The sequence below is a fragment of the Sinocyclocheilus anshuiensis genome, unplaced genomic scaffold, assembly GCF_001515605.1.
Source record: "Sinocyclocheilus anshuiensis isolate Anshui unplaced genomic scaffold, SAMN03320099.WGS_v1.1 scaffold860, whole genome shotgun sequence".
NCBI classification, from domain to species: Eukaryota; Metazoa; Chordata; class Actinopteri; order Cypriniformes; family Cyprinidae; genus Sinocyclocheilus; species Sinocyclocheilus anshuiensis.
Window position 1 is genome coordinate 114,789 of NW_015548288.1, and position 19,232 is coordinate 134,020.

The following is a 19,232-nucleotide window of genomic DNA, read 5'->3' on the forward strand; positions in this document are numbered from 1 at the left end:
CAGGACACCGGCCCTCCAGGACCGAGTTTGGGCAGCACTGATTTAAAGGCTCAGGCAACCTTTGCAGGTTTTGAGGTAATTAGCTGATTAGGGTGTGACACCATGACTTTCCAATATTGAACTTTTTCACAATATTCTAATTTTCTGAGACACTGAATTTTGGGTTTTCATTATCTGTAAGCCATAATCATCAAAATTTCAAGAAATAAAGGCTTGAAATATTTCACTCTGTGTGTAATGAATCTATATAATATATGGGTTTCACTTTCTGAAATGAGGGACAAAAAATATTGACCTTTTTCATGATATTCTAATTTTTTGAGATGTACCTGTAGTAGCTACAGTTTGCTATGACACTATACAGACAAGAGCTCCACCTACAATGTGATGGCAACAGTGTTACTATCCAAACTATCTAAAATATATGTAGCTACATAAACAGCCATTTGCAAAAGAAGACATATTAGGATTTACTGAGACTCTACATAGGCTACAGTTTAGACACACTTCAATAAAACACGCGTAAACACGTTTAATAATGTAACGTTAAATATCAGTTGGTCCCACTTCAATACTTAAACTTTTAACAGATGACTGTATCAACATAGTGACTCTACGAACAAACAAAGGACATGACAGTACGCCCGTTAAGTCTTTAACTTCACAGACAACATGACACTCGAGGAAGTTGAGAAGTCATTTGAAAAGTTGTCTCTGACTAGAAGTTTGTTTACCTTCGCGTCCTGCGCGTACACGACGTGTGGCCAGAGTCTCCATCGCGGTTCATTTTTATAGTGAATAAATCCGCTTGCTACAACAGAGCCCAGAAGACCCGCTCCAACAGCACGACCATACCCTGTATTTCTGAGAGGCCAGAAACGTCCGACTGTACTCCGCAAACTAACGCCTAACCTGGCCCAAGACGCCATTATTACTCTGCGGGAAGTTTTTATCAGTCTACTTTGGTCGATAGTGAAGTACAGTGATAAGACGCTGTGATTTGGCGTCCCCATCCGGCTGCGAGTATATGTACACCGCTCCTGACTGCTGACTATAATCCTGTAATGGAAGTCGCATCTGCAGACTAGTTGTACAAGTAAATTAAACAATGCTGATGTTTTAGTCATTTTTAGTCATAGTCATTTGTTGCCACGCCGTGTATATTCTTGCGTAATGAAACATAACGTCTTATTCCGTTTACTCTGGAGAAGTGATATTAGAAATATTACTTTTATACCTATGATAACAGACATAGTGTTCCAGACAGATCAACAACTTTAATAATAATAATAAATGATAAGTGAAATGCTTCGTGTGGCTTATGGGACAGTAAAATACTGTAAATAGACTGTGGGGATTTATGACTGTATTGATAGCCCATGATGGGATATGAAAAGGAGGAAAGGATGGGACGGGGTAAAGTCCACACTCTGAAACACAGAAAAGCAGCTTATAGGTGAGAGAGCAGGTAAAGACCTTTAGCTCACCTATATGACAACACACCTGCTACATCAAAATACAAAATATGGTTTTTATATTTTTTTGTTAAGTAATTAAAATGTTTGTAATTCTCGTGCATTAGCCTACTGAAGACTGAAATTTATATAAAATACAAAACTATCGAAGAAGTATACTTGGGTGAAAATTCATAACTCTGACGTTAGCCCTGTCAGTCTGCTCACTCTCTGAATTGGCAAATTACACGTTGTTCTTGGTGTAATACTTTTATTCAGTAGGCTACTTTTTAAAATTGCGGTTTAGTTGATTCACAGCGTCTATGCGTAAGCTACGGCGTAGGTCCGACGCAGAAGTATAAATCAGCCTTTAGTCAGCATGAAAGACCAAGCACCGCTATTTTCCCACCTGCCTTTGCGTGGTCCACAATGTCGTCTCCGTTACCCGAAAGTTAAAGCGCGAGCCTTCACATTGTTTTAATTACACGAGACCTACATACAGTATGTGGATAAAGTCGTAAAAAGACACCTAGAATATATTGTCATTGTCGCGTTAAACCTAAAAAAATATAATACGTTTAGTAAATCAATAGCGTAAATCAGTCATACCTGTGTTAATATTACATTAAATTATGACTACATAAATGTAAATGCAAACATTTGTAGCTTTTTTACTCTCAAACTATACTGCATTTCCCACAGGCCTTTGCGACATGGGCGTGTTACCCAATGTCGTCTCCGTTAGCCGTAAGTTGAAGAATGAGTGAGCCAGTGAGAGAAAAGGACTGCGAATCACATAGAAGAATTTGTTTTAGTTACCTCAAGTGATGTTCATTTGAAAGTATTTCGAGACTTCGTACGTGTTTAGGTTTTGCACAGTTGTTACGCGTAGTTAGAGACCTCCGGGAGTTGTTTGTCTATGTTTAATAACTGATTAATGTGAGGCTCATCCGCTAGTCGGTTAGCAAAGCGCCTTTGCCGCTGCGATGATGGAAACTTGAGCAGCTCAAAGCAAACACTCATCCAGCTCTCCAGACCACCCAAACACAGTGAGTTTTACTTTTAAAAATACACTTTTAGCAACGGTGATATGGTGCTGTCTTACTAAGTCTCATAATTGCCGTTTTTATTTAGCGGATCAGCTGCTAGCGTACTAGCTGAACAGATTTATTACTTTGTTTTGGGTCTTTGTTGCTTGCAGAGGTCTCATACGTAAAAATAACTAATATTTATACGGACAAACGGCCAGTTACCCTGTTGTATAGTAGTCTTAACTGCTGTTTTTCGTATATAGTGAGTTATGAAATCTCGCTCTCTTTTTCAGGGACCCCTGTGCCAGGCAACAAAATGCAGACCATAAAGTGTGTTGTTGTTGGTGATGGTGCAGTGGGAAAGACCTGCCTGTTGATCTCCTACACTACTAATGCCTTCCCAGACGAGTACATTCCTACGGTTTTCGACAACTACAGCACTCAGACCTGTGTGGATGGCCGTGCCGTCAGCCTCAACCTGTGGGACACGGCCGGTCAGGAGGAGTACGACCGCCTGCGAACCCTCTCTTACCCACAGACGCACGTCTTCATCATCTGTTTCTCTGTGGCCAGCCCTTCCTCTCACGCCAACATCCGGCATAAATGGCACCCGGAGGTGTGCCACCACTGTCCTGGTGTGCCTGTGTTGCTGGTAGGCACTAAGAGAGACCTGCGAGGGGACAAGGAGACTCTGGAGAAGCTGAAAGAGCAGGGGATGAGTCCAACCACTCCGCAGCAGGGCAGCGCATTGGCCCGCAGCATTGGTGCGGTGCGATATTTGGAGTGTTCAGCCCTTCTGCAGGAGGGGGTCAGAGAGGTCTTCAACGAAGCAGTCAGGGCCGTTCTCTACCCCAATGCCAAGAAGCATGCCAAGAAATGTGTGCTGTTATAACTACGTGAGGGTGTGTGCGTGAGAGAGATTTTATGAAGGGTGGTATGTAAGTGTCATGTGATCGTCTCTGCAAATGTGTGTTGCTACCACTTTTTGTTCGTATTTCTACACTACAGTTAGCAATAGGTGCACATATTGTTAATGAGAGCGATTGAGACTGTGTGTGCTTGTGTATTTGTGCTTTAACTTTACGTACATATCACCTAAGACATAAATACGGTGTTGTAATCTTAAGTCAGGCAGACCAGGGCAGTGGAGTGGATTTGTCTGAAGGACTACAGGCATCGACGACTTCTGCCTTCCTATAAGGCCTTAAAAACTCCAGCATTTTTTTACGAATCACTCAGAGGATATTTCATGCACCAAAGTGTAAATTCAGACTGGATGTCTTATGAAGATGCTGTTTTTCCCTTACCGCATCAGTAACACAATTAGGAGGGCTCACAATCCACTTGATATGCATGGTATTTTAATGTGTGATCCTAAGGCTTGATGATCTACGTTTACCACAACATGCCATTTTTCTTGTATTGTTGCCTTTGTAGGGTTGATTGACTTTTAAATCAGGAAATTCTGTGGAATCCCAGTGTGCCTTTAGTGCTTGGCCCCTTCTCTGACATCTCATAAACTCCTTCCTCTCTGCTCATTTCATCTAGGGTGCTACTTTGGGTGCCAGTTGACATTTATTGCTGGAAAGGGCTGCTGAAAGTTTACAGAGAGCTGTTGTAGCTCACCTGCCTTCTATAAGAGCTGTAAATGAAGGGATATAGTGCTGTTTTATAACACTCTTGAGGTAGAAATGAAGATCATTGTATTTGGATCATTGTGCCTGAATCCTCACAATTTACAACCCTGTTTTTGAAAATGAAGTGCCACTAATATTTGTATTTTACCATGAATGTTGATTCACTCCAATGAAGTGCCCTAATAAGAACTGATGGAGGAGATAAACACTCTGTCTTTCATCTCCGTTATACAATGAAACATCCAGACGTACAAAAAGACTCGGAACATTCAGGTTTAGGCTTCATTTGGGTCCACATTTACATTTTATATATTGAATGTCTACTTTTTATATGATAAACATCAGCCGTTTTCTTTTTTTTTAGCCAAAGGCTGCTTTCTCAACAATTTTGTTTTTAGGACATCAATAACACACCAACAATTGGCTTTTTTTTTTTTGTATTAAAGCTGTTTTTATTTTTTGAAACTGTCATTATTTTAAGAATATACCTCCACTTGCATGAGAAAATAAACCAGTTTTAAAGTAAAACAGAATGGTTGGCTTCTGTTCTTTGACCTAAGATTTGTTTATGACATTCTGCATAAATGCAGAGAGAAAGGGGGAATGAGAAAGAAAGAACAGCTGCATCTCTCTGACATTCTTTACAATGCTTTCACAGTTAAACAAAACCATCAGCTGTGTATGTGTGATTTGTGTTGAGGCATTGTTAGAGTAATGATCTAATGTTTAGGTCTGAATGCTTAACATTTGTTTTCGAACGGGATGTCTTAGTTGGCATGTCTCACGTTCATGGATGATGTAACATTTTAGTGTTTGGTCTCTCAACCCACAATTGATTCCATCAAACCACTTTAAGATTAAAGCAAAAAAGGCTATGAAATTAGCTTAACCATATTTATATTTTTTATTCATGTTAATTAATAAAGATGGAATTAGGGCTGTGCGATATTGAAGAAAAATGCGATATGCGATAACTCATTAAATAATTCGATATGCGATACGTGAATTTAACGGTAAAAAGACTGTAAAAATGCTACAGTAAAAACGGTAAATTCCCCTACTATATACGGTGAAAAACTGTATTGGACATTACATTTATTGGACATTAAGACCGTAAATTTACATTCCCAGAATTCCCAGTTTTTTTGTTGAAATAACTATGTTTCTTCTTAGTTTTTTCGTATCAGTTTTGTATATTAGGGTTGTGTGTTATACCTAATGTTGTTAAATGAATGTTTATTGCATTATTTCAGTTTCATGTGTGTTACCATGATGGTGTTTGGTGTTTGTGTGAATTACACTGTGCACCTTCTATACTGTATATGTTATTATCTAATAGCTGCTTGTGATGGGCTTTGGTTCATCATGTGACTTTATCATCACCACCAGTTTTTGGTGGAATCCATTTATATTTTCATATATTTTCATTTTATAGTTTATATACGACTAGGCCTGTCACGATAACAACTTTTTGTTGTGCGATATATTGTCCCAGAAATAATTATTATAAGTGATATTATTGCCATTTTTTTATGTAACAGCATAATAATGCAAGAAGGCCTACACACTTCCAAATGACAACAAACTTTTAATTTTTAAGAATATTTAGATCATGGAAATTAAGTATCAAAATACTAGATACCTTAAAAAACCTGAATAAATAGTAAATAAAAATGTTTTAACAAAAAGTGCAAAGTAGCAAGTAGAAAAAAGAAAACTGCACAAATAACTTGTATGGAGATTTTTCCATCTACAGATTTTTCCCTGGCCTTCTTTTCTCTGTAAATTAAGGGTGCACACTATTGCTGAAAAACACAATCACTACTTAGCAGTCAGAAGTGCGTATGCACAAAGACACAGATCCTTAAACAAGGCCATATCTGCAAATTAAACTTTGTAAAAGCATTTTTTAAATTTGAACTAGCACCTCATGACTACACCACGTTATGTACGAGAAGCTGCAAAAGACACAGACGCAAGTGGAATGTACAAAACATGGTGACATTAATTTTTAAGTAAATATAATGTGCGATATATTGCGTCACCAAAAATTATTGAGGTCATGTACATAGCCTATATTGCGCAATAAGTCGATATATTGATTATTGCGACAGGCAAAAAGTGGTTAGTTGGAATATGTAATATAAGAATAATTAATCCTGAATTTGTGGATAATGTCATTAAAAGACATCTCAGTAGAAAGTGGTAAAATCATAAAAATATTGAATAATTTATGTTAATATTAAGAATGTTACTATTTTGATTATTAATCAATAACTTTTGATCATGCAAATGCAAATTAAGCATTCCAAATTTTAAATATCAGACAAATGTGTGAAGTGGTTTGTTATTTGTTAGTTTGGTGTATACAGTTTGTTGCTTCACTTTTGAAACAATAGCCTTTAACACATGCCAACCAATGCCACAATCTGTGTTGGCACAATTGCATTACATAATTTTAGACATTAAAGTGATAGTTGATCTAAAAATGAAAATTCTGCTATCCAAATTTTTGTCCATACAGTGGAAGGCTTTTGCCTAAGAACATGAAGGGAATTGTTACAGCCAACATTCTGCTGTGCTATTTCCAAAATCTACCATCGGACAAATTTTAAAAAAGTAATTCCATGATATCGTTGTAGTTCATTAAAAATGTCTATTTCTGAGCCTCCTGGAGTTTTGCTTTTACTTTGTTCTATTTTAATTTAGTTAAATGAGTATCCTCGCTTTGCAAATTAAACTGAACAGAGGAAAATGCAGTAAATATTTAATATGCGATCTACTATCCTTTGCTTGGCTGCATCTTTAGACCTGCAGGGGGAGCCAAACAAACAGGATCAGCTCTGAACAAAACAAACAGAAACGAAAAATACACATCTGCTACAGCCCGCGCATGCAGCAGCGGCTGCTGCGCATTCATTGCAAAAGCAAAGCAATTTGAGTTATTTATAGCTACTCATTAAATGAACTAAGCTTGCGTATAATATTCTTGAACGTTTAGCGCGCATGCTTTCACGCGTTACTTTTTCGCTATCTCCTAACAGCTAATCGACCGGGGTCAGGGAGATCCTCCTTCGGTCAAATTCTCAATCGACCCCGAGGACCCAGAGGCCTTCGAGCCGGATAACAGCAAAAGAGGAGCAGGTACGTACTCTCAAAGAATATAATGCTGATTTCATACAGTGTCTTCAGATGTCCATAAAAGTAAAAGAAAACAAAAGTGGAACAGAGAGGGAGGCGTGTGAGAGAGTAAAAAATCTAAACACCGCCTCTTTTTGTTTAGCTACAGCTTAATTCTCATGTGTTGTCGCCAGAAAATGAAGTATACTCCAGTAATTTCTGTATAAACAGTGTTGCAGTGATGTACTGTTCAGAAAACGAATTTGCTTTATATGTAGACTGTTATTATGTATTAGGTATTTAGGTTTAGTTATCTGAGGGTGTTGTGGTAAAGAACTCAAATCCAAAACTTACAGGTTTTAGTTCCAAAAGGGGAGTTCTAATAAAAGTGACTGCTAAATGACTTGCTTACCTGACTGTGACAGAATTATAATATCCATTAAGTCTGATTTGGTGGGTTGATGAATGATATGTTGTTTTTGTTTGTGTAGAATGTCAGACTCTGACAGCGATGAGGACCAGGACCGGCCCTTCCAACTAGCAGGGTTTCTGTTTGGAAACATCAATGAGAATGGACAGCTGGAAGATGACAGTGTGCTGGATATGGTAAAAGAGCAAATCCCTGCTCTTGACACAGGAAATCAATGACTTAAAATGGTCATGAAATGGGAATTCACCATATCTATTTTTAAATGCATGTTATTAATCTTTTTTTTATTATTATTTAAATTTTTAATCAGACTGTCATAACTCCGTCTTCCAGTGAAACCACAGATTTCTCGTCCTGAATGCGCTTAGTGGAGAGGGGCTAAAAAGGAATAATGAACTTCATATTGTATATATGCTTGTCAACTGTCTCTTTTTCTCTTATCAGGAGTCAAAGAAGCACCTGGCTGGTCTGGGCTCTCTGGGTTTGGGTTCACTTATTACAGAGATCACAGCCAGTGAGGAGGACACAGTTGAGCAAGAGCAAGACCAGAGCAACACTGACGCAGAGGGTCTGTCTGTGTTTCTGAAATTCGAAAAACTTTACTCCATGTGAACAGATTTGTGTGTGAATGTAGGATTTGTGTGTGTGAATGTAGGATGGGTAAGGAGCACAGAAGATGCAGTTGATTACTCTGATATCAGTGAAGTTGCAGAAGATGAAACCCGCAAATACAGACAGGCCATGGGCAACCTCCAGCCATCACGGAGAACAGGTACACACAGGCACAACTGGTGTTGAACACACTGATGTATATGCACAACTTAATTGCTGACATGTGTAGTTTGGTATGCAGATGAAGAGGAAGATTACGATGCTGATTGTGAGGATGTCGATGCCAAACTCATGCCGCCTCCCCCTCCCCCTAGTCAGCCAACCCCTGTCAAGAAAGAAGACACACCCACTCAGAACAGCAATGGTAAATGAGGCTTGTTATTGATGAGGAATCAGTCTGAATTTTGTGTGTGCTGTTCTTATTTCTTTTTATCATTTTTAGTGACCGATGAGGGTGATGGCATTATCCTACCTTCCATTATCGCTCCATCATCTGTGGGCGATAAGGTAGATTTCAGCAGTTCATCAGACAGCGAGAGTGAGAGCGATCGACCGTCTCAGGGTTCAGGGACAGAAGGACAGGCAGGGTGTCTTACCCTCCCTCTTGCGGGCATTATGCAGAAAGATGCTGCTAAAGCCCTGCCTGGAGTCACAGAGCTGTTCCCTGAGTTCAGACCTGGAAGGGTGACTGTTACACAATATCTCTTAGAAATAATCCAAAGTTTGCATTCAATTCTTAGTTTGCTTGCAGTGTTTCATGGTGAGTGTTAATGTTTTGGTTTAGGTGTTGCGGTTCTTGCGGTTGTTTGGTCCTGGTAAGAACATGCCATCTGTATGGCGAAGTGCTCGCAGGAAACGAAAACGGAAGCAGAGAGAGCCACAGTCAGACTCGGCTACAGGTGACAATGAATCACAGCCACTTGAGCCAGGGGCTAAGAAAAAATCAGGATGGGACTATGAGTATGCACCACTTCCACCACCGGAGCAGTGTCTGTCTGATGATGAGGTAAACCAGGCATATGCAACATTTCATGTCCACTTGGCCGCTTCATTAAATAGGCCTATGTTATGATGAGATCAGAAAGAAGACAGTCTGTTTCTATGTGTCTGTGTCTCTGCAGATCAACATGATGGCTCCGGTGGAGTCTAAGTTCCTGCAAGTATCTGGTGAAGGTGATAAGGTGTCTGAGATGAGGCCAAAGGTGGCTGAGTGGCGTTATGGTCCAGCACAGCTTTGGTATGACATGCTTGGTGTCCCAGAGGATGGCAGTGGCTTCTATTATGGGTTTAAACTCAGAGAAGACCAAAAGCAAGACAGTACTGAAACAGCGGCTAAAACTGCAAACCCTCCAGTTGCTGAACCAGTCAGTGAACAGGAACCACACCAAGAAGCACATGCTGAGGTCAGTGTAGTTTTTGGTGAATAAAACTAAATCTGTCAAAAATAGTTTTCATGACTTAAATTAAAGCTGAAATAAAATATAAATATTAGAAAGAAAACTGAAATGAAAGCTAGAAACACGGCCTTGGCAAGTAGCTATTAATGAATTGTGTCTCACACATTTACTAAAAATAGCTTACTTCTGCATTGCAAAATAAGGAAGGTAGAAATGTTTTGTATACTTTTTTTAATTCACAATGAAATTAAAGGCACAGTAAGTTGTGATAATAACAGCTTACAACTAAATTAATCTTATGTGTGCTTCTGTCTGTGTGTATTAGCAGGAGGATGATGTGTCTCCGATGCAGGATGAGTTGTTTTTAATGGTTACCCAGCTGCAGTGGGAGGACGACATCATCTGGAATGGAGAGGACGTGAAACACAAGGGCACTAAAACTCAGCGTGCCAGTCTGGCTGGGTGGCTGCCTACTAGCATGACCCGTAACGCCAATGCTTACAACGCTCAGCAGGGTGAGAGAACATAGCCATAATGCAACAAAAAACGAAGAAGGTCACACTGACAGTGCATCACATAAAACACATATTCATAGACACACCCTGACTGGTCTGTGGAATGAATGTATGCATGTTTTCCAGGTCTAAGTCGCAGTAATTCTCAGTTGGTTCCCTCAACCCCACCACCTTTGGTCAAAACTCCATCCATATCAGGCTCTAAGAGGGACAAACATAATCATGATCATCAAGGTACTGTCCTGTGTTTGTTCTGTGGTCATGTTTAAAGTTTGGCAGATGCTGTGAGGTTAATATGAATCATATCCACTCTTTGGGGCTCAGAATAGAACAAACTGAATTTGTATCTTCTTACAGTCGCTCATGAGGATGACACCCCGTGGTTCTCCATATTCCCGATTGATAACGAGGAACTTGTTTATGGACGTTGGGAAGACAACATAATCTGGGATGACCAGAGCATGGACCGCCTCCCTTCTCCTCCTATTCTTACTCTTGACCCCAATGACGAAAATATCATACTCGGTATTATATGTAACATTTTATACTTACTTCAGTCTTTACAACAGTGGTTCTGAACCTTTTTGTCTCCAAGGCCCCCTACTGTTTACAACAGTATTCATTGCCCCATGACTTTTTTCAGTTTTTTATGATTTGCTGGATAAGAATTTAGGATAAATATTTTAAAAAATATTTTTACTTCATCAAATATTTTATTAAATATATATTTTTTAATTTAATTAACTTACAAAAATCACATTTTAAAAATTAGGCTACCTCATATTCAGGTTTTCCAAGACCATGGGAATCCTGGTTCTTCAAAGAAAAAAAAAACAATTGAGGGGTTAAAGTAAAATAAAAACACACAACAAAAAAATCTTATTTTAAATTGTTTTTGTTTATTTTAATGCTGGTTTTGTCTTAATTTTAAATGGACAATTTTACTCACCCTTAAATTGTTCCAAACCTGAATGAGTGTCTTTCTTCTGTTGAGCACAAAAGAAGATATTTAAGAATGTTGTTAATAAAACACTTGACAGTAACCAGTGACTTCCATAGTAATTCAAAATATCTTCTTTTTTGCTCTGCAGAATAAATAAACTTATACAGGTTTGGAACAATTTGAGGGTGAGTAAATGATGATATAATTTTCATTTTTGGGCGAACTATTCCTTTAGGTCATCTTAAGGTTCCCTAGTTGGCACTGGCCCCCTGGTTGAGAACCACTGATTTAATTAAAGGTTATGTTTTAATGAAAATTAAAGGGCCATTAACAGAACCATGAGGAACCTCCCGTTCCTCTTCTACACCAAAAATATGCAAGTGTACATGGAACCTATAATTTGACTTTGATCTGTGTTTACAGAGATTCCAGATGAAAAAGAGGAGAGAGCCTCTCATTCACCCTCCAAAGAAAACAAGAAAGAGTCAGCACTGAAAAAAAGTCGCATTCTGTTGGGAAAGACTGGTGTCATCAAAGATGAACCTCAACAGGTAAGAGGAAGATAAGGAAAAGATGTGGAGTAAGGAAAAGAGAGCAAGTATGTGGAAAGTGGATGATGTGTGTCATGTGTGGCTCTTGTCTAGAATATGTCCCAACCGGAGATTAAAGATCCTTGGAATCTCTCAAACGATGAGTTCTACTACCCCAAGCAGCAGGGGCTCAGGGGCACCTTTGGAGGAAACATCATCCAGGTAGGACATTCAAACTAGGGATGTGAATGGGGACCCTGGTTCGAGTCTGATCTGGAAAATCTGGTCCCTGTGAGCCAACAGCCTTTTATATGTCCTGGGCATGTGCATAAGTCACTATGGAATGACCCTCTAAAAACAGTGTGTGCATAAAAGTGTGTCTGTCTGAATAGAACCCTTAAATGGGCAGAAACAAGAAAATGCCTGTCCATTTATAAGATTAGATTTTTAGTGCCATTTTCCAATAACACTGACTCAAATAATACAATTGATAGATTTAATAATTTGATATGAAATCGTCTTTCCTAATTTTGCTTTGCCTATTCTCTCATTTTTTTGTCAACATTTCTTTTGTCAGCACTCCATTCCTACTGTTGAGTTGAGGCAGCCCTTCTTCCCCACTCACATGGGACCTATGAAACTACGGCAGTTCCATCGACCCTCCCTTAAGAAGTACTCATTTGGAGCGCTGTCCCAGCCTGGCCCACACCCAGCCCAGCCTCTCCTCAAACACATCAAGAAGAAGGCTAAGGTAGACTGAAACAAAGAATTCAGTGTGTGTTTGTGAGTGACCGTGAGTGTTTGTTTGTGTGTAATATACATTGGCTTATTAAAGTTCTCACTTGTTCTTCATTTGTCTTGTTATATTTAAAAAATCTCTCAGATGCGAGAACAGGAACGTCAGGCATCGGGTGGAGGGGACATGTTTTTTATGCGCACAGCTCAGGATCTGACAGGCAAAGACGGAGACCTGATTTTGGCTGAATATAGCGAGGAGTATCCTCCCCTTCTCATGCAAGTTGGCATGGCGACCAAAATCAAGAACAACTACAAAAGAGTAAGTCACAAATTCAAGCTGACCACTGGGAGATTTAATGGTGACTTGTCATATCATGCGAGGGTCGATATAGAGCATGCATTGATGGACTTGTGACATGAACGAGGGCTTGATCTAGCTCTGGGCCTCTTTAATCTGTATTTTCATCTCATGAGTCTCAATAATAAGTCTTGGTCTGAATCTGGGTATCCAAGTCTGGTCACCCTTGATAATGGCATCATTAATGTTTCTGTCTGTAGAAACCAGGTAAAGACCCAGGAGCACCTGACTGTAAGTATGGAGAGACGGTTTACTGTCACACTTCACCATTCCTGGGATCACTACACCCTGGCCAGCTACTGCAGGTAACATACAAACACACTTTTGTCACAATTCTGTCACCCTGTGTCAAGTGCTTGTTTTCTTAAACATATCATGCTGAAGTCCTTATATTGTCATTCCTTATGAATTATGTTGTAATTTTGTGTGTGTCACAGGCCTTTGAAAATAACTTGTTCAGAGCTCCCATCTACCTACATAAGATGCCTGAGACTGATTTCCTGATTATCCGGACAAGGCAGGGCTACTTCATCCGAGAGCTTGTGGACATATTTGTTGTGGGTCAGGAGTGCCCTCTCTATGAGGTGCCAGGACCCAACTCTAAACGAGCCAACACACACATTCGAGATTTCCTCCAGGTAGCACTGGCACCCATCCCTGCCTTCCTATTTTATTCTAGTTGTGTGTTAACAAGTGATAAGAAGTAATGTATGGATAAGTAGATTTTGAAAATGTAAAGGCTGATTACGTAGGAGAGTAGTAATATAAGCCGACTACTTGGTGTATTTAACATCTTCAGTTGTTTGTGCAAATTACAGTAGCATCGAGCCTTGTGGGACACCTATAGAAGTTTGAAATCCTGATCTTGTCTGAAATGCCTCTGGTGTTTTTTGGAGTGTATTTAAGTAATTTCTCTCTCTCTCTGTAGGTGTTCATCTATCGTCTGTTTTGGAAGAGTAAAGATCGTCCTCGTCGTATACGTATGGAGGACATAAAGAAAGCTTTTCCCTCTCACTCTGAGAGCAGCATCCGCAAACGCCTCAAACTCTGTGCTGACTTTAAACGCACAGGTGCACTTACACCCTCTATCATGCACACACATTCATCTTAAATCAAATCCTGAGATTAACTTGCAGTACAAGCTGAAAGTTTACCTACTGGTATTTTCATTATGAAATGTTGTATATGTGCAAGAAATATAGAACAGGAAGTCAAACTCAGAAAAAATGAAAGATGTTTTCAGTCACTGTGTGTGTGTTTTGTCAGAAAGGAGAATTGACAGATGCAGGAAGTACGTTTCCTGGTACTGGGAAGGTAGGACAGGAACAGACAGTTCTGATAAGGAAGTGCACCAGATAACATAATTCTTCCTTATCCTTGTTTCACACACACTTGTGCCCATATTAACTGGTTGCGAGGTCCACACAGAATAACAGGAGTCCAAACATCCAAACTGTCTGTGCTGTAAATCTGTCTAAATCTTGATAATTTTTATCCACAGTTTGGATTACATTCTGTGTAAGATGTAAATGTGGTGTAAATCAGATCTCATGATGGGCAAGTTTGTATTTATTTCAAATACACACTCCCAATAACCGTTTTATAATTTATGACCATTATTCAAGGAAGTTCATTGTAGTATCCCAGAACTCACTGCATTTTGTTTTAAAGCTGCAGGTCTGCAGCATAAACACTGTGAGTGTCAAAAGCACCATGCGAGTCATGTATAACAGATGCAGTTTGTGTGAAACAGGCCTTACACAGAATACCACAAAAAACTTTTCACACTTGGCATTTTTCAAACATTTTTTGTCTCCAACAATAAAAAAAATCATCAAGATTTGACCACAGATATTTGTCACTCACTACTGATAAAACTAGTTAGAGAGGAAGAAACGAGTATGGAGGCCCAGTTACACTTCTCTCCTCTGTCCTGTACTGAAGCTGTTTCATTCACAATCTTTCAGGAATGGATTCTAACTGGTGGGTGCTAAAACCTGATTTTCGGCTTCCTACCGAAGAGGAGATCAGAGCGATGGTCTCTCCAGAGCACTGTTGTGCGTACTACAGTATGCTGGTGGCAGAGCAGAGACTAAAGGTTTGCACATGCAAACTTCATATCTCTATGTGCATGATTTTCTTCCAGATCCACACCAGCTAATGTACACTGTTCTCTCTCCCAGGATGCTGGTTATGGTGAGAAGTCTTTTTTTGCACCTGAGGAAGAGAATGAAGAGGAATTCCAGATGAAGATTGATGATGAGGTCAGAGGTTTAATGAGTATATTTGAATACTGTATTTGTGATGGATTTAGTCCGTTTTATATGGTTTGATTATATTCATGTGGTGGTATGATCAGGTACGCACTGCCCCATGGAACACAACTCGGGCGTTCATTGCAGCCATGAAGGGGAAGTGTCTCCTGGAGGTCACAGGGGTCGCTGACCCCACTGGCTGTGGAGAAGGATTCTCATACGTTAAAGTCCCTAACAAACCTACACAGCAGAAGGTATGTGCTTTCTGACCCATTTAGCACAGCTCCTGGCAATTAAATGTTTCAGATGCATGAGAATATTCCACACACCCACATTTCAAACAATGTGTTACCTGTTTTTTCCTTAGGATGATCGAGAGCCCCAGCCAGTGAAAAAGACAGTGACAGGGACTGATGCTGATCTGAGACGTTTGTCCCTCAAAAATGCCAAACAGTTGCTCCGCAAGTTTGGAGTTCCTGAGGAAGAGGTGACACTAAACTAACAAACTAATCAAAGATACCGCCTCTGAATAAGCTAATCACTTAATAGTTACCTGAGAAGGTGCTGTGTGTGTTTTTTGTTGTTGTTTTGTTTTTTTCAATATTATTAACCTTATCTCTAATGATATGAATGTTTATTGGTGGTAAAAACCTCTATATGCTCTAATACATATATGTATGTGTGTATTTAGATAAAGAAACTGTCCCGTTGGGAGGTGATCGACGTTGTGAGGACCATGTCTACTGAACAGGCTCGTTCAGGGGAGGGGCCTATGAGTAAATTTGCTCGCGGGTCTCGATTCTCTGTAGCAGAACATCAGGAACGTTACAAAGAGGAGTGCCAGAGGATCTTTGACCTGCAGAACAAGTGAGAACCTGAGAGAAATGAGCAGGGTTCTCAGCTTTTCATTCTGCACAGTCATGCTCAAAAAATGTTTTGCAGTAGCTCTGGTTATACCAGTTAGGTTATCAAAATGGTTACATAAAATTAATTTTGATTAATGTTACAATGCTCTTCTGTATGTGAAATGAGTCATTGTGTGTATTTTTGTGTTTTAGAGTATTGGAGTCCACAGAGGTGTTATCGACGGACACGGACAGCAGCTCAGCGGAGGACAGTGATTTTGAGGAGATGGGCAAGAACATTGAGAACATGCTGCAGAATAAGAAGACCAGCTCTCAGCTGAGCAGAGAGAGAGAAGAACAAGAGAGAAAAGAACTACAGCGGATGCTGATGGGAGAGGACAATGAGAGAGAGAGAGGCCGCAAAGAAAGACGCAAAGGCTGTACGTGTGTGTGAAATTGAGCTTGTCAGTACTCAGTACCCAGATTGTTGTCTGTCTCTGTATCTAATAACTCAGCATCTGTTTGTGCATTGTAGCAAGTGCCCTTTCCACCAGCTCTCACAAAGATGATGATGCTTCCTCCGTCACTAGCCTAAACTCTTCAGCAACAGGGCGAAGATTGAAAATTTATCGCACCTTCTGTGATGAGGATGGCAAAGAATATGTGCGCTGTGAGACCGTACGCAAAGCGTCTGTTATTGACGCTTACTTGCGGATACGTACCACTAAGGATGATGATTTCATGTAAGTGTCTATTTGTGTACTTAGTAGAGTTATTGTGATACCATAAGTTTAATAGTTGGTACTAGTACACACTAATAGATAATATAGTATTAAACACAGTTTTATTAAAAAAGTTAAAATAATAATAAAAATAACATTTGTGTGTCTCCCTGAATGTGTCTGCAGTCGCAAGTTTGCATTGTTTGATGAGCAGCACAGGGAGGAGATGAGAAAGGAACGACGAAGAATTCAGGAGCAGCTGCGGCGCCTCAAGCGAAACCAAGAGAAAGATAAATTTAAAGGTCCGCCTGAGAAAAAGGCGAAGAAGGCCAAAGAACGACCAGACCTGAAGGTACAAAATTAGAAATGCACTCCTACTCATCACTGATCCTTGTTTCGCACAACTTCTGAAAGTGTCTTGCTGTGAATGAAATGAACGCATGATATTTTCCTGCATAGACTGATTCAAATGTTTTTGGTGTCCACAGCTGAAATGTGGAGCTTGTGGTGCTATTGGCCATATGAGGACCAATAAGTTCTGCCCATTGTACTACCAAACCAATGCCCCACCCTCTAATCCGGTGGCAATGACAGAGGAGCAGGAAGAGGAGCTTGAGAAGACTGTGATCCACAATGACAATGAAGAACTTATTAAAGTAGAAGGAACCAAGATTGTGCTTGGAAAGCAACTCATTGAGAGGTAAAACAAACCTGGTAGTTGATGCATAATGCAGGGCTTAAAGTTCTCCGGCACCGTGCCGGATCTCCGGCATGCGGCATTTGGCTGGGAAAAAAAGTCGTCCTACATTTAAAAACACTTGTTGATATCACGTTCAAGTTCATGAGTTCGCCTACCAATGTATGAGAGGAACACAGCTTTCACTCTCAACCAAACTAACATTACTAGCCAATCAGAAGTTTTTGCTCTTATAAACACGAGATGCGCATTAGCTGATGAATGGAAAAGAAGTCTGGTTCTCGAGCGCGACACATTGAAAAAGCTGCGAGGTGCAATGATCAAAGATTTCCATCTAGCATCATATTTACATAGAAAAGCTATTAAAAAAGCAGCGGAGCTTTGTAAACAGCTCAGAGTAATCACGTCATCTCCATAAGAACGATATGATTGCCAGAACAAATTGTTTCCGGGATTTTCACACATGATCTCTTAACGGTAATTTACCAGTAAAGACTGTATAGCCTTGTCCAAATACCCACACTTGCGGTCTTTGCACTTGACCACTTGACTACTTATATGATGTATTTCCTGTATTTGGCCCAAGTGTTCAAGTGAGGATGAAGACCACAAGTGTGTGTCGAACTTTTCATTACCTGATGGGACACACTTGTAGTGTTGTAAAAATGCAAGTGTTTACATAGCTTAATTTTAATTTTAAATACTTTGCATTTTAAAATCAACTTCTAAATGTCTGTTCAGTAGTCCCTATAACATGACAATTTTAATTTGTGGTGCTTCTAATTAAGTGATAAAAAGCAGTTGCAAATGTTGTACAAAATAAATATCACCACTACTCATCTTTGCACCAATAAAACGTAAAAACACTGTTTTTCTACCAAATTATATGTAATATCTAATTACTATATTAATATTTAACTTGCATTGGAAAGGTTTCCATAACCTCTCGCGAGATCTCGGCAAAAAGTCTCACGATTTATTTCCAGAACATGATGCATGATGGGATACACTAAGCCTCGAATAGCGCTCCGGAATGGTATTCGAGATAGTGTGGATTTAGTGTGCGTTAAGGGCACTGCGCTCTGGCGTTTTTAAGACCTGGGACAGTCTTGCGCACTTACTTCCTGTCGCGCGTATGTGTGGGTATGTGTGGAAGGGGCTAAACTCTTCCTCTGCATATGCGGTGAGTTTGGGTTGCTTTACGTTCATCTGGGAAAACTCACTTGATTTGTAACGTAAATCATTTAAACATATGCCAACACAGGAGAATACATCAACATATTTCTAAATATGCGATTTATTGTACATTGTGATTTCAAAATAAAAGTTTCTGACTTTGCATGTGGCCAAATATTAAAATTAAATGGATTTAAACAACGTTGAATCACATGAAACATCACCAGGCCGTTGGCGCCCTCTGCAGGCATTTGTTATAATATAGGCATATTACATTATGTATTTAAAGCTGCAGTCCGTAAGTTTTGCCTCTTTGTCGCCATCTCTGTTTGAAAACCTGGAATTGCAGTTACTTGCGGAATTATCTTCCTTGCGTGGGTTGTACTCTGGCAAGGCTCCAGCGCGGTTGAATCTAATGTTTTGAGGACGGAGTATGTGTGGCAGTCAGTCACCGCACCGATGTGAATCCTATACTTAGTAATCACAGATTCTAGCCTACGTCTTGGAATATATAACCCAAATATTAATTTTCACCGTATATTGTCATCTGAACAAGGAAGTAACAAGTCTGCAACGTTTGTTCTGACCAACTGAGGAAAAAAGCATTACAATAAATCGTGCTACCAATGGTGATTTAATCTAACGATCGATTAGCTCATATCACATCAAACTGTGCAAATTATTTTTATTGTTATTCTTTATTCTCAGATTATTAATGTTAACAACATCAGCATTGCGTGACTATGAGTATAGTGTGTGTGTAGATTTCAAT

General features: G+C 39.6%; 3 protein-coding genes across 7 annotated transcripts in view; 2 read left to right on the forward strand and 1 right to left on the reverse strand.

Moving 5' to 3' along the window:
- Window positions 1–929, reverse strand: part of LOC107655910 (calcium uptake protein 2, mitochondrial-like) — a 9,847-nt gene extending 8,918 nt beyond the window's left edge. The window contains exon 1 of the mRNA XM_016443527.1: window positions 735–929. Coding sequence (XP_016299013.1) covers window positions 735–929 — 195 coding nt within the window. The remainder of the gene's footprint in view (window positions 1–734) is intronic.
- Window positions 930–2,186: 1,257 nt separating this feature from the next.
- Window positions 2,187–4,650, forward strand: LOC107655911 (rho-related GTP-binding protein RhoG-like). The gene is made up of 2 exons (XM_016443528.1): window positions 2,187–2,503; window positions 2,779–4,650. Exon 2 carries the CDS (start codon window positions 2,802–2,804, stop codon window positions 3,375–3,377), a length of 576 nt encoding a protein of 191 aa, XP_016299014.1. The 5' UTR covers window positions 2,187–2,503; window positions 2,779–2,801; the 3' UTR covers window positions 3,378–4,650.
- Window positions 4,651–6,974: 2,324 nt separating this feature from the next.
- The window catches only part of LOC107655912 (transcription initiation factor TFIID subunit 1-like), a 22,454-nt gene continuing 10,196 nt past the window's right edge, over window positions 6,975–19,232 (forward strand). For 3 of the 5 annotated variants that reach the window (XM_016443529.1, XM_016443531.1, XM_016443533.1), the window contains exons 1-27: window positions 6,975–7,266; window positions 7,734–7,848; window positions 8,117–8,240; window positions 8,328–8,444; window positions 8,526–8,648; window positions 8,727–8,968; window positions 9,069–9,290; window positions 9,406–9,687; window positions 10,007–10,196; window positions 10,323–10,430; window positions 10,554–10,721; window positions 11,563–11,690; window positions 11,784–11,891; window positions 12,247–12,420; window positions 12,553–12,726; window positions 12,966–13,070; window positions 13,203–13,403; window positions 13,694–13,835; window positions 14,733–14,863; window positions 14,949–15,029; window positions 15,125–15,274; window positions 15,388–15,507; window positions 15,712–15,887; window positions 16,079–16,305; window positions 16,401–16,608; window positions 16,774–16,939; window positions 17,076–17,287. In XM_016443529.1, the coding sequence (XP_016299015.1) occupies window positions 7,735–7,848; window positions 8,117–8,240; window positions 8,328–8,444; window positions 8,526–8,648; window positions 8,727–8,968; window positions 9,069–9,290; window positions 9,406–9,687; window positions 10,007–10,196; window positions 10,323–10,430; window positions 10,554–10,721; window positions 11,563–11,690; window positions 11,784–11,891; window positions 12,247–12,420; window positions 12,553–12,726; window positions 12,966–13,070; window positions 13,203–13,403; window positions 13,694–13,835; window positions 14,733–14,863; window positions 14,949–15,029; window positions 15,125–15,274; window positions 15,388–15,507; window positions 15,712–15,887; window positions 16,079–16,305; window positions 16,401–16,608; window positions 16,774–16,939; window positions 17,076–17,287 (4,193 nt within the window). In that variant the 5' untranslated portion in view covers window positions 6,975–7,266; window position 7,734. The remainder of the gene's footprint in view (window positions 7,267–7,733; window positions 7,849–8,116; window positions 8,241–8,327; window positions 8,445–8,525; window positions 8,649–8,726; window positions 8,969–9,068; window positions 9,291–9,405; window positions 9,688–10,006; window positions 10,197–10,322; window positions 10,431–10,553; window positions 10,722–11,562; window positions 11,691–11,783; window positions 11,892–12,246; window positions 12,421–12,552; window positions 12,727–12,965; window positions 13,071–13,202; window positions 13,404–13,693; window positions 13,836–14,732; window positions 14,864–14,948; window positions 15,030–15,124; window positions 15,275–15,387; window positions 15,508–15,711; window positions 15,888–16,078; window positions 16,306–16,400; window positions 16,609–16,773; window positions 16,940–17,075; window positions 17,288–19,232) is intronic. The other 2 variants (XM_016443530.1, XM_016443532.1) reach the window with 1 other exon arrangement.